This window comes from Gymnodraco acuticeps, unplaced genomic scaffold, assembly GCF_902827175.1.
Source record: "Gymnodraco acuticeps unplaced genomic scaffold, fGymAcu1.1, whole genome shotgun sequence".
Classification (NCBI taxonomy): domain Eukaryota; kingdom Metazoa; phylum Chordata; class Actinopteri; order Perciformes; family Bathydraconidae; genus Gymnodraco; species Gymnodraco acuticeps.
This window is the reverse complement of record NW_022992116.1, coordinates 236,800-252,295: the sequence shown is the minus strand read 5'-3', so window position 1 is coordinate 252,295 and position 15,496 is coordinate 236,800. Positions and strand designations below refer to the sequence as shown.

The 15,496-nt window shown below is 44.5% G+C and overlaps 3 protein-coding genes and 1 long non-coding RNA gene across 10 annotated transcripts in view; 2 read left to right on the top strand and 2 right to left on the bottom strand.

The window, feature by feature from the left end:
• The window catches only part of LOC117537791, a 219,467-nt gene that overhangs the window by 97,348 nt on the left and 106,623 nt on the right, over positions 1–15,496 (top strand). The gene's annotated exons all lie outside the window — the stretch shown is intronic.
• Positions 1–15,496, bottom strand: part of LOC117537785 (CD276 antigen-like) — a 106,566-nt gene that overhangs the window by 50,457 nt on the left and 40,613 nt on the right. The window lies entirely within an intron of this gene.
• LOC117537793 (coxsackievirus and adenovirus receptor-like) lies at positions 3,808–5,706 on the top strand. The gene is made up of 2 exons (XM_034203163.1): positions 3,808–4,189; positions 4,385–5,706. The coding sequence occupies exons 1-2, from the start codon at positions 3,823–3,825 to the stop codon at positions 4,552–4,554; spliced, it is 537 nt and encodes a 178-aa protein (XP_034059054.1). The 5' UTR covers positions 3,808–3,822; the 3' UTR covers positions 4,555–5,706.
• Positions 5,370–6,575, bottom strand: LOC117537796. Its single transcript, XR_004567773.1, has 2 exons — positions 6,011–6,575; positions 5,370–5,933 (listed from the first exon to the last, which is right to left on the bottom strand). It is a non-coding gene; the product is annotated as an uncharacterized LOC117537796 (long non-coding RNA).

Sequence of the window (15,496 nt, the reverse complement as noted above, 5' to 3'; positions counted from 1 at the left end):
GGGGTGATCACGTATGAATACTACCATACCAGTATATGTGTACTACACATATACAGAGGGTGATCACAGTGTGAATACTACCATACCAGTATATGTGTAGTACACATTATACAGAGGGTGATCACAGTATGAATACTACCATACCAGTATATGTGTAGCACACATTATACAGAGGGTGATCACAGTATGAATACTACCATACCAGTATATGTGTAGTACACATTATACAGAGGGTGATCACAGTATGAATACTACCATACCAGTATATGTGTAGTAACACATTATACAGAGGGTGATCACAGTATGAATCTACCATACCAGTATATGTGTAGTACACATTATACAGAGGGTGATCACAGTGTGAATACTACCATATACCAGTATATGTGTAGTACACATTATACAGAGGGTGATCACAGTGTGAATACTACCATACCAGTATATGTGTAGTACACATTATACAGAGGGTTGATCACAGTGTGAATACTACATACCAGTATATGTGTAGTACACATTATACAGAGGGTGATCACAGTGTGAATACTACCATACCAGTATATGTGTAGTACACATTATACAGAGGGTGATCACAGTATGAATACTACCATACCAGTATATGTGTAGCACACATTATACAGAGGGTGATCACAGTGTGAATACTACCATACCAGTATATGTGTAGTACACATTATACAGAGGGTGATCACACAGTAGTGAATACTACCATACCAGTATATGTGTAGTACACATTATACAGAGGGTGATCACAGTGATGAATACTACCATACCAGTATATGTGTAGTACACATTATACAGAGGGTGATCACAAGTGTGAATACTACCATACCAGTATATGTGTAGTACACATTATACAGAGGGTGATCACAGTATGAATACTACCATACCAGTATATGTGTAGCACACATTATACAGAGGGTGATCACAGTATGAATACTACCATACCAGTATATGTGTAGTACACATTATACAGAGGGTGATCACAGTATGAATACTACCATACCAGTATATGTGTAGTACACATTATACAGAGGGTGATCACAGTATGAATACTACCATACGAGTATATGTGTAGCACACATTATACAGAGGGTGATCACAGTATGAATACTACCATACCAGTATATGTGTAGCACACATTATACAGAGGGTGATCACAGTGTGAATACTACCATACCAGTATATGTGTAGCACACATTATACCAGAGGTGATCACAGTATGAATACTACCATACCAGTATATGTGTCGCACACATTATACAGAGGGTGATCACAGTGTGAATACTACCATACGAGTATATGTGTAGTACACATTATACAGAGGGTGATCACAGTATGAATACTACCATACCAGTATATGTGTAGTACACATTATACAGAGGGTGATCACAGTGTGAATACTACCATACCAGTATATGTGTAGTACACATTATAGAGAGGGTGATCACAGTGTGAATACTACCATACCAGTATATGTGTAGTACACATTATACAGAGGGTGATCACAGTGTGAATACTACCATACCAGTATATGTGTAGTACACATTATACAGAGGGTGATCACAGTGTGAATACTACCATACCAGTATATGTGTAGTACACATTATACAGAGGGTGATCACAGTGTGAATACTACCATACCAGTATATGTGTAGCACACATTATACAGAGGGTGATCACAGTATGAATACTACCATACCAGTATATGTGTAGTACACATTATACAGAGGGTGATCACAGTGTGAATACTACCATACCAGTATATGTGTAGTACACATTATACAGAGGGTGATCACAGTGTGAATACTACCATACCAGTATATGTGTAGCACACATTATACAGAGGGTGATCACAGTGTGAATACTACATACCAGTATATGTGTAGTACACATTATACAGAGGGGTGATCACAGTGTGAATACTACCATACCAGTATATGGTAGTACACATATACAGAGGGTGATCACAGAAGTTGAATACTACCATACCAGTATATGTGTAGCACACATTATTACAGAGGGGGTGATTGCTATCAGTATGAATTACTACCCATACCAGTACTATTGCTCGTAGTACAACACTTATACAGAGGGTGAATCACAGTTGTGAATTACTAACCACTACCAAGATATTGTGTAGTACACATTATACAGAGGGTGATCACCCAGTGTGAATACTTACCCATACCAGTTATATGTGTAAGGCACACATTATTCACAGAGGGTGATCACAGGTGTGAATACTACCCATTACCAGTATATGTGTAAGTACCACAACCCCTATACCAGAGGGTGATCACAGTATGAATACTACCATACCAGTATATGTGTAGCACACATTATACAGAGGGTGATCACAGTGTGAATACTACCATACCAGTATATGTGTAGTACACATTATACAGAGGGTGATCACAGTATGAATACTACCATACCAGTATATGTGTAGCACACATTATACAGAGGGTGATCACAGTGTGAATACTACCATACCAGTATATGTGTAGTACACATTATACAGAGGGTGATCACAGTGTGAATACTACCATACCAGTATATGTGTAGTACACATTATACAGAGGGTGATCACAGTGTGAATACTACCATACCAGTATATGTGTAGTACACATTATACAGAGGGTGATCACAGTGTGAATACTACCATACCAGTATATGTGTAGTACACATTATACAGAGGGTGATCACAGTGTGAATACTACCATACCAGTATATGTGTAGTACACATTATACAGAGGGTGATCACAGTGTGAATACTACCATACCAGTATATGTGTAGTACACATTATACAGAGGGTGATCACAGTGTGAATACTACCATACCAGTATATGTGTAGTACACATTATACAGAGGGTGATCACAGTGTGAATACTACCATACCAGTATATGTGTAGTACACATTATACAGAGGGTGATCACAGTATGAATCAGAGGTTGCGCTAGACTTTTTCGCTGCCCGTCGGACGGACGGACAGGATCGTAAAACTTCCGTCAAAATCCAGAATTACCCATCGGCCTTTACACAACTCTGACGAGGGGGGGGGGGGGGAGCATGCTCGTGAACTGTCAACTAGGGTTGCCAGAAACTGACCATTATCAAAATCGATTATTCGGCAGCCCTGGCGAATAATAATCGATTATTCGACCGATTATTATTAATACTATTACTATTATTAGCATTAGTCTATATTTTGGTTAAAACTAAGCCAGAAAAAAATAAAATACATAAATAATAATAAAAAAATATATAAATAAAATCGATTTTTAAAAGTAATATTCGATTATGGAGACTGTAACGAATAATCGAATAATCACTGGCATCCCTACTGTCAACGGGGGGGACAACAGTTCACATGCGCCGTGTTATGCATGGCTGCTGCACCTCGCGGGAGTGTGCACAGCGTAAAGCCAAAACTCACAGACATTTCAATGATCTGTACGGCACAGTTAGGTTTGGAAACGGTATCATTTCCTTTTTGGAGGGCATGCATAACACGGCATAACACCGGAGCCTCGCTGCGGGGAAACTTTGGCGCTGTTCCGAGTTTGTTCTAATCTGTCGGACTGCTTTCAGATTTCTCCGTCATTGTTAAAAAAAATCCGTCATAGACGGAAAATATTCGGTTAACGCAACCTCTGGTATGAATACTACCATACGAGTATATGTGTAGCACATAAAATACATATTATATATCTGAATGTATAGTGGAAGAGATGTGACCTGTAAACATTTTGTGCACAAACTAGCAGAATATTGTAATGACCGTGCGAGGTGAGTTAAAGAAATGTTGGTGACTTTTTCCTTTCTGGTTTTCTCAGTTCCAGAAGAGGTGAGGGCAAAGCCTGGAGAAGACGTCCTCCTTCAGTGCAACGGTCCCACAGGTGCTGCCATCACAAAGATAAAGTGGGAAAAACCTGACCTGGAGGATCGTTCTGTCTTCTTCTTCAGAGATAACACGCCGTATAAAATCTACCAGGATCCACGTTATCATGGTCGTGTTGAGCTGAAAGATCCAGCGATGAAGAACGGAGACGCTTCTGTTGTCCTGAAGAACGTCAAAGTCAACGACACAGGAGTGTACCAGTGTTGGGTTACAACTCCCAACATGCCTGGTGAAATGTTGCACTCTGTCCAGCTGGTCGTCTCTGAAGGTGAGTCTGTGTTTCTCCTGAAGAGTTCCTCCATTGGTTTAAAGATGATGTTGATGCTCTGTGATCGGTAGATAATGTCTGACATGAGACTGGAGAGGAAGCAGATTGTGTTCTTCATCTCCTTCATGATCAGCTGTTCTCCAACATGAGGGGAGGTCCAGTCGTTTCCTCACTGCTCTCTCTTTCTGTCCTCAGGTACCACGAAGGGACACTTGGAACAATTGAAGGAACAATCGAAGAAACTGCACACAATAGAAGTTTTGTTGGGAGTTGGTTTGGGACTGGGTTGTCTTCTTGTTGTTGGTGTTGCTTGTTTTGCTCTTAGACGTTTTGTTTGTCCAAAACCTAAAAGTGGTCCTGTGTAGAGTTCAAAGTTCAGAGTTCAGAGTTCAGAGTTCAGATGAGTGTGTGGCTGAAGAAGTGTGTGAAGCACTCATCAACCAGGCTCCTCTTTACACCCGACTGTCCTCCATCAGCTGCTTCTGAACTAATAACAACTCCAAAGAGACCGTTCTGAGTATTCAGGGTTTATATATTGGACTCAGGAAAAAGCACTGAAAATACATGTTACCATAGTAACCGTACTTAAAACACATTTTGTTTATTTAAAAGTACTGCTACTATGAATGCTTTTTATTTAAGTTGAAGTACTATTACTTATTTGAAGTACACTATACTACTTAAATCCATGTCACCTAGGTAAATGTCCCCCCCCCCCCATTGAGCCTCAGTCGGCGGTGGAGAGCTCTGCGCTTCGTAACTCATTTCACGTGTGCTTTGTTTTATTGCAGAAACGTCGTCTGCTTCAGGTATTTGTATTTGCAGATAATTATCTCAGTGTATTCTTAATACTTCCTTTCTGGATCTGTGGATGATCGTCCTGAATAAGACTTTAAAAGGTTTATTTGTTTTCTAAGTAGATTTACATGAAATGTGAAAACAGCTTTGATTGTTAAACTTTAAATGAAGAACTTCTTTCAGACTAAAGAAGAGATCTAAACTAAAAGTAGCCGATTCAATGATGAAGGATTTCAATTGAATGAATAACAAACTGCACTTCCCTTTGAGAACATACCGAACACGAATGTGCCTGAATCCGTCAATGTCAAGCTTGCGTTGCTCTGTGTTCTGTATTTGTAAAAAAAGTACATGTTGTTACATCTGGACTCTGAAGTTCTTATTTTATAATTAGTTCTTGTTTTTATTTTATATTGTGCACGTGTGTTCTTTGTGCTTAGCATTAGCTGCTAATGCTAACAGACCAAAGCCTCAGAGTTACGGAATATAATAAAGCTTGTGACGTAGAAAAGGATTTAAAGACATTTTATTCAAGCCAAAGTACTGTTACGTTAAAAAAAGCATTTTAATCAAAGTTCTGTTGCTTTAATTTAACATGTTATAAAAGTACAGAGGGGGAAATGACAGATTGTTAAAGAAAGTTATACAATTCAAAATGTACTTCATCTCAGTAACACAGAATGATTTGTCAAGCTATAATAAAGAATCTTTAAAACCAATCGGATGGTGAGCGAGTTTTTTTATCTTGAAATGTGTAATTATAACATCGCCATGGCAACGAGGACACGTGGAGTTCCTCAGGGAAGCGTTCTGGGTCTTTTGCCGTCTCTGTTTCAGAACTGATGCTCTGTGGTCACAGCAGACATGACATCATCATAGTCATCATCCAATAGCTGCTCAGCGTGGGTGGGCAGGGTCATCACCATGGAGACAGACAGGTCATTTACTGGTGTCAGAAAGAAAATGTATTAAGTAGACTTCTGGCTGATTTGAAATCCCTTTTGACGAACTGAGAGAAGTTACCTGGTTCCTCTGCAGTCAGCATGTCGTTGTGTCCCTGGGCAAAACACTTCACCCCAAAGTGCTCCTGTGAGGATTGTCCTCAGTGTTGAAAGTATGTAACTTGCTTTGGATAAAAGTGTCTAAAAGGTGACATGTGATGCTGAACTTTGCTGAAAATGCAGAAAGGTAAATTGACTTGAATGAAAATGGCTAAAGCCCAAATGCACATGTTTGTCCCCAAGATCAGGGCGAGTACTGACTCCAGCCCCGACTCGATGCTTTCTGCCCCTAAAAGAAAGGTCCATCTGGCGTCTGAGGAGCCCCCCTGTGGTGCCGGACCACCAGACGCTGAGACTGGACCCTGAGAAGAGACGGACACAAGGGGAGAGTTAGAAGTAAGCAGAGTAACTTACTGCTGACAAGAGTAAGATTTCAGGCAAAGCTATTCCTCATCATCCTGATATGCTTCTCATGTTGGTGTTATTTAAGGAAACAGGAAATGCAGCAACCACACATTGTGTTATTATTTTCTTTCAGGCAGGACACCGATATGACGTCCTTACATCAACCAGACTTAGGTCCTCTGCTGTTCCTCACATCTCTCTTTATATAAACCGATGTGTTTTACGGAGAGACGCTGAATGAAATACCAAAGCAGGTCTCCTTTAAACGTTGCTGTAAGTTTGATTTGTGTTCAAGGTCTGGATAAAAGGCCCCGGGTTGAAGCGTCCCTTCTTCTCTGTGTCACTAATGCTGTTTGTGGACACACTCACTATAGTTAGATTCATCTTTGCAGTCTTTTAAAAAGTTAAACATTCACATCTGAATCATCACATTCAGTCTGACCCTAACCCCCCCCCCCCCCCCCCCCCCTGTACCTGAACGTGTTATTCAGATAAAGCAAACTGTTTCTTGTAAATCATGTGACCATGGATCCTCCCCTCCTCCTCCCCCTTCCTCCTCCTCCCCCCCTTCCTCTTCCTCCTCCCTCTGTGTATGAAACCTTTGAGCGAACACAGACCGGTTCAAACTGGATTACACTCTGTTCAGATCACTTCTTGTTTAGCATCAGCTGCTCGCATGGCTGCGCAACGTGTGGGCTGTTCATGTTCCTGTTGATCATTGGCTCTGCAGGAGGTGAGGGGGTCGACCAGGTGTCTCATACTCAAACAAGTATGAGAGCACTCTCATAATAACGTAACACTATCAGAGACTGGATATATCCTCCCTCTCCCCTCTCTGCCGCAACTACACACACACACACACACATACACACACCTACACACTGTACCACACACACCGTTATATTCATACTGTTTGTGTCACATTAGCATAGCCCTCACAGTCATGATTTATGACCCTTACTACTCATGTTATGACCCCCAATAACCCTTTGATGTGAGGTGTGATGACAGGTGTCTGATCTTTATGACCCCCGATAACCCTTTGATGTGAGGTGTGATGACAGGTGTCTGATCTTTATGACCCCCAATAACCCTTTGATGTGAGGTGTGATGACAGGTGTCTGATCTTTATGACCCCCGATAACCCTTTGATGTGAGGTGTGATGACAGGTGTCTGATCTTTATGACCCCCGATAACCCTTTGATGTGAGGTGTGATGACAGGTGTCTGATCTTTATGACCCCCGATAACCCTTTGATGTGAGGTGTGATGACAGGTGTCTGATCTTTATGACCCCCGATAACCCTTTGATGTGAGGTGTGATGACAGGTGTCTGATCTTTATGACCCCCCATAACCCTTTGATGTAAGGTGTGATGACAGGTGTCTAATCTTTATAACCCCCAATAACCCTTTGATGTGAGGTGTGATGACAGATGTCTGATCTTTATGACCCCCAATAACCCTTTGATGTGAGGTGTGATGACAGATGTCTGATCTTTATGACCCCCAATAACCCTTTGATGTGAGGTGTGATGACAGGTGTCTACTCTTTATGACCCCCGATAACCCTTTGATGTGAGGTGTGATGACAGGTGTCTGATCTTTATGATCCCCAATAACCCTTTGATGTGAGGTGTGATGACAGGTGTCTGATCTTTATGACCCCCGATAACCCTTTGATGTGAGGTGTGATGACAGGTGTCTGATCTTTATGACCCCCAATAACCCTTTGATGTAAGGTGTGATGACAGGTGTCTAATCTTTATAACCCCCAATAACCCTTTGATGTGAGGTGTGATGACAGGTGTCTACTCTTTATGACCCCCGATAACCCTTTGATGTGAGGTGTGATGACAGGTGTCTACTCTTTATGACCCCCTAATAACCCTTTGATGTGAGGTGTGATGACAGGTGTCTACTCTTTATGACCCCCTAATAACCCTTTGATGTGAGGTGTGATGACAGATGTCTATATGGGAGCCTGCCGGCAGACCTCCACTCTCAGGACACCTCCACTGTCAGTACAGGAAGTGACGATTCTGACGAACACGTTTGATGGAATTTTTCAAATCACAATGGAGACTCATCATGGAGGTGATGAGTCCGCCCACCGTGCAATTTGGGTCGACCTTGGTCAAGCCCTTTTGACCACCCCAGCCTGGTTCTCGTAAAAGTTTTTCGCTCAAATGACACCATGGAGGAATGTAACGAGAGTTGACAGGGGACTCTGCCTTTTCACTTTCCCCGGTTATATATATATATTTTTTTTAGTGGCTATTTCACCCGGTTTCTACCGGGGACATTGCCCGGTCTCGGGTGTCCCCCCACGGCCTGTGTCCAGCCCTCCCCACCACTCATCCATATATTAACGGATTTTGAACATTTTTGTTGCATTTTTCTCCTCTCCTCTCGCTGATCGAATGGCAAACGCGACCCACTGTCGGAGGGCCTCCGCGCCGGCCCAGCCTTATGCCGGTGCTCTGGCGGTCGGTTCCTCCGAACTGCGGGTTCGACTCTGATAGCCGGGAGGGTGTGCTGCGTTGGGGTGGGGGACTTCCCCCCACTCTGCGTGTCTCTTCCTTCCCGGCCGGCCGATAAAATGATTAGCCTCTTATTTATGTCATAAGCCTGAAAATGTTATGTATAATTATGTTACTTACAGCTCTATAGTCTAATTACTGTTTGCTATTACAATAGACTGTTTCACTTCACTCCTACATACTGTATTTCTCCATTTACTGCACTATTGGATTAAGAAACTGCATATTAAACAATTTGCTAGAAATGATATCCATTTTAGATTCCATTGTGTATTAAAATTTCAATTATTTTCATATTTGGTAGTTATTTTTTCTGCTAGATCCCCTTGATGGACTCCTAAATTGCCCTTGTGGTGTGATGCGGGAGACAATAAAAGGCTTATCTTAAAGTAAACCAACATTCCTCTGTGGTGTTCATAATCAAGATGAATTATCAAATGCTTCATTGAAAAACAAAACAAAACACACACAAACTGAAGTGTTCCAACTTCCTGTTGCCCTTTATTCAAACAACAGAAATGCATTCGCAGAATGCCAGATACCCTCTTCCATATGTTCAAACCTGAACTTGAATGGCTCCAAGATTGCCTCCATCTCATCCTCGTCACATTCGTCAGGCTTTTCCTCCCAAAGCTTGAGAGCCTCTGTTAGTTGTGCTTCCCCCACTGCATCGGGCAAATGCACCCTGGTGCACAAATGTGTGTGTGCCACCACCCATTCCGCTGCCTTCTTGCAGTCCTGCACGATCTTAGATGTTGGCTACGGAAAAGAGAGAGAAAATATATCATACCCACTGATACATATTAAGCATTAAGTAGCTTTTTGGCAGACTAACCCAAGGAAAGGGCGTCCTCCTGGATATGATGCATAGAACTAGTAAACAAGCCTACCGCTTCCATTGTTTTCTCCACATCTTTCCCAACTGAGGCATCAGCTGGATGAGGCTGAAGTTGCTCCTCTTTCTAAAAAACAACACAACTTTCAATGTTCAAAATACAACCATGAACCACCATACTTTTAGTAAAGTATGCTATTTTCAACATATTCTTTAGTTTTAGGACTGTCCTTGCAATACAAATCTGACCTCAGTGATGTCATCCACCTTCCTCTTCCTCACTCTGAACACTGGAGGCACCTCACTCTGAACACTGGAGGCACCTCACTCTGAACACTGGAGGCACCTCACTCTGAACACTGGAGGCACCTCACTCTGAACTCTGGAGGCACCTCACTCTGAACACTGGAGGCACCTCACTCTGAACACTGGAGGCACCTCACTCTGAACACTGGAGGCACCTCACTCTGAACACTGGAGGCACCTCACTCTGAACACTGGAGGCACCTCACTCTGAACTCTGGAGGCACCTCACTCTGAACACTGGAGGCACCTCACTCTGAACTCTGGAGGCACCTCACTCTGAACACTGGAGGCACCTCACTCTGAACACTGGAGGCACCTCACTCTGAACACTGGAGGCACCTCACTCTGAACACTGGAGGCACCTCACTCTGAACACTGGAGGCACCTCACTCTGAACACTGGAGGCACCTCACTCTGAACACTGGAGGCACCTCACTCTGAACACTGGAGGCACCTCACTCTGAACACTGGAGGCACCTCACTCTGAACACTGGAGGAATCCCCCTCTGAACACTGGAGGCACCTCACTCTGAACACTGGAGGCACCTCACTCTGAACACTGGAGGCACCTCACTCTGAACACTGGAGGAATCCCCCTCTGAACACTGGAGGCACCTCACTCTGAACACTGGAGGCACCTCACTCTGAACACTGGAGGCACCTCACTCTGAACACTGGAGGCACCTCACTCCGAACACTGGAGGCACCTCACTCCGAACTCTGGAGGCACCCTCACTCCGAACACCTCACTCTGAACACTGGAGGCACCTCACTCTGAACTCTGGATGCACCTCACTCTGAACTCTGGAGGCACCTCACTCCGAACTCTGGAGGCACCTCACTCTGAACTCTGGAGGCACCTCACTCCGAACACCTCACTCTGAACTCTGGAGGCACCTCACTCTGAACACTGGAGGCACCTCACTCTGAACTCTGGAGGCACCTCACTCTGAACTCTGGAGGACCCTCACTCTGAACTCTGGAGGACCCTCACTCTGAACACTGGAGGCACCTCACTCTGAACTCTGGAGGCACCTCACTCTGAACTCTGGAGGCACCTCACTCTGAACTCTGGAGGCACCTCACTCTGAACTCTGGAGGCACCTCACTCCGAACACTGAAGGCACCTCACTCTGAACTCTGGAGGCACCTCACTCTGAACACTGGAGGCACCTCACTCTGAACACTGGAGGCACCTCACTCTGAACTCTGGAGGCACCTCACTGGAGGCACCTCACTCTGAACTCTGGAGGCACCTCACTCTGAACACTGGAGGCACCTCACTCCGAACTCTGGAGGCACCTCACTCCGAACACCTCACTCTGAACACTGGAGGCACCTCACTCCGAACTCTGGAGGCACCTCACTCTGAACTCTGGAGGCACCTCACTCTGAACTCTGGAGGCACCTCACTCTGAACTCTGGAGGCACCTCACTCTGAACTCTGGAGGCACCTCACTCTGAACTCTGGAGGCACCTCACTCCGAACACTGAAGGCACCTCACTCTGAACACTGGAGGCACCTCACTCTGAACACTGGAGGCACCTCACTCTGAACACTGGAGGCACCTCACTCTGAACACTGGAGGCACCTCACTCTGAACACTGGAGGCACCTCACTCTGAACACTGGATGCACCTCACTCTGAACACTGGAGGCACCTCACTCTGAACTCTGGAGGCACCTCACTCTGAACTCTGGAGGCACCTCACTCTGAACTCTGGAGGCACCTCACTGGAGGCACCTCACTCTGAACACTGGAGGCACCTCACTCCGAACACTGGAGGCACCTCACTTCGAACTCTGGAGGCACCTCACTCCGAACACCTCACTCTGAACACTGGAGGCACCTCACTCTGAACACTGAAGGCACCTCACTCTGAACACTGGAGGCATCTCACTCTGAACTCTGGAGGCACCTCACTCTGAACACTGGAGGCATCTCACTCTGAACTCTGGAGGCATCTCACTCTGAACACTGGAGGCACCTCACTTCGAACTCTGGAGGCACCTCACTCCGAACACCTCACTATGAACACTGGAGGCACCTCACTCTGAACACTGAAGGCACCTCACTCTGAACACTGGAGGCACCTCACTCTGAACACTGGAGGCACCTCACTCTGAACACTGGAGGCACCTCACTCTGAACACTGGAGGCACCTCACTCTGAACACTGGAGGCATCTCACTCTGAACTCTGGAGGCACCTCACTCTGAACACTGGAGGCACCTCACTCTGAACTCTGGAGGCACCTCACTCTGAACACTGGAGGCACCTCACTCTGAACACTGGAGGCATCTCACTCTGAACTCTGGAGGCACCTCACTCTGAACACTGGAGGCACCTCACTGGAGGCACCTCACTCTGAACTCTGGAGGCACCTCACTCTGAACACTGGAGGCACCTCACTCTGAACTCTGGAGGCACCTCACTCTGAACACTGGAGGCACCTCACTCTGAACTCTGGAGGCACCTCACTGGAGGCACCTCACTCTGAACACTGGAGGCACCTCACTCTGAACTCTGGAGGCACCTCACTCTGAACTCTGGAGGCACCTCACTCTGAACACTGAAGGCACCTCACTCTGAACACACCTCACTCTGAACTCTGGAGGCACCTCACTCTGAACTCTGGAGGCACCTCACTCTGAACTCTGGAGGCACCTCACTCTGAACACTGGAGGCACCTCACTCTGAACACTGGAGGCACCTCACTCTGAACTCTGGAGGCACCTCACTCTGAACACTGGAGGCACCTCACTCTGAACTCTGGAGGCACCTCACTCTGAACACTGGAGGCACCTCACTCTGAACTCTGGAGGCACCTCACTCTGAACACTGGAGGCACCTCACTCTGAACACTGGAGGCACCTCACTCTGAACACTGGAGGCACCTCACTCTGAACACTGGAGGCACCTCACTCTGAACTCTGGAGGCACCTCACTCTGAACACTGGAGGCACCTCACTCTGAACACTGGAGGCACCTCACTCTGAACTCTGGAGGCACCTCACCTCGCAGGAGGGCTTTAGATGTCTCCGTCCAGTGGGCAAACATTTTGCCATGACTCAAATAAAAAGGGTTAAACAAAGAAACAAATAAAGGTACTGTAGGTATAACAGTGTGTTTTGTAACCATTTCAAAGTTAATCTAACGTCAACATGTCTCACCTTCAGAGGTCGAAATTCTCCATTAGCATGACACACCACCATTTTCGCAAAGCTGGCATGTCAGTCTAAAAAAGGAAATAAATATATTATCACTGTAAGTTAGATTCAATGTCATAATGGGATTTTGAGTTTACTTTAAATGACCAGATCAACTTACAATAGTGAAATCATAGGGTGCATCTAGTACGGTGTAAATACTATGAAAGAAAATATATCATAAATATATCATTTTATGTTATAATCTTAAAAACAATAGAGAATGAAATCAGACCAATCATGTAGCCTCCCATCAACGCGAAGATGCCACGGTCATTCCCATACAGCTGCCTGTCAGAAAGCATTTAGTTGTTTTGTTATGGTTTCTGTTGAATATAAATGATACAAATGGTATACTATGACCTCTGTTCCCAAACCAGTGGTCTCTTTCCACGGTCAGGATGACTGAAAGGTTTCTAGAATGAAAAACACCGCTGTATGAAGATCTAAACAGGTCGCTATCAAAATGATACACACACCATCAGAGGTGGCAAAAGTACACACTCTTTACTTAAGTAAAAGTACAGATACGTGTGTACAAAACAATTATTTGGTAAAAGTAGAAGTACTGATACAACATTTTACTTTAAAAAGTACAATCAATCAATCAATGTTTATTTATAGCCCAATATCACTAATGTTACTTTTGTCTCAGTGGACTTCACAGTGTGTACAGAATATCAGTATGACAATACGACACCCTCTGTCCTTAGACTCTCTGTCCTCAGACCCTCTGTCCTTAGACCCTCTGTCCTTAGACCCTCTGTCCTTAGACCCTCTGTCCTCAGACCCTCTGTCCTTAGACCCTCTGTCCTTAGACCCTCTGTCCTTAGACCCTCTGTCCTTAGACCCTCTGTCCTTAGACCCTCTGTCCTCAGACCCTCTGTCCTCAGACCCTCTGTCCTCAGACCCTCTGTCCTCAGACCCTCTGTCCTTAGACTCTCTGTCCTTAGACCCTCTGTCCTTAGACCCTCTGTCCTCAGACCCTCTGTCCTTAGACCCTCTGTCCTCAGACCCTCTGTCCTCAGACCCTCTGTCCTCAGACCCTCTGTCCTCAGACCCTCTGTCCTCAGACCCTCTGTCCTTAGACCCTCTGTCCTTAGACCCTCTGTCCTCAGACTCTCTGTCCTTAGACCCTCTGTCCTCAGACCCTCTGTCCTTAGACTCTCTGTCCTTAGACCCTCTGTCCTTAGACCCTCTGTCCTTAGACCCTCACATCGTACAAGGAAAAACTTCCAGAGAAAACCCACAGTTTAAAGGGAACATGGGAGAAACCTCAGGGAGAGCAACAGAGGAGGGATCCCTCTCCCAGGACGGACAGACGTGCAATAGATGCCGTGTGTAAATTGAAAAGATAATACATTTGCAACATAGGTAGACCAAATGTTTGGAAATGCATGTGTGTATAATAGGAAGATGAATCCACGAGGATCTCCATCCAGGACCTATGATCCAGGACCACAGCCACGACTTACAGGCTTTGTAATCACACTACAATGTAACTTTAAATGCCTCTTTTTGGTGGTTTGTGGGTATGGTGCATGACGTGCACACCAAGGGCTCGTCTGTGTGTTATTCTCACATTATCTGATTAAGTACAGGAACAAAAGTATTTGTACTTCGTTAGTTCCCACCTCTGCACACTCTCTTGAACATTTCCATGCAGTCAAACATTCCATTTAAGCAGGCGTCTTATGGTGCAGGTTTATTAATGTAATTGCTGGTTTGAAATATTGTTATGGTCATCATATTAACTTTAAGATTAAATAAATTGATGTTTGTTTCCCTTGCACCATAAAAAGGCTGAAACACAGATCCGAACTTGATCTGGTGAAAAAAAACGAAACCTCTCACAAGGGCATCGGAACATGAACAACAATGAGATCCAAATTGTTGAACAAAACTTGTTGTTAGTGACCTCAACAGCTCTCTCATTTCCTGATCACCAAATCCAAATGGTTGTGTGCACATTTGGAATCCAGAAAGGCTGTTGGCTTCAAAACCTACAATTGCAGTTAATCACATTTAACTCAGCATTGCATGACAGCATCACTTCACAACACAACGATCACAGTGTAATGTAAAATACAATTACTTTTTAAAAGCATTAGATTTATTAGGTCTCCCTTGTAAAAGACATCGTTGATCTCAATGGGATTTTTACCTGGATAAATAAAGGCTACAAACAAATGAGTCATTTAGAATGTTCCT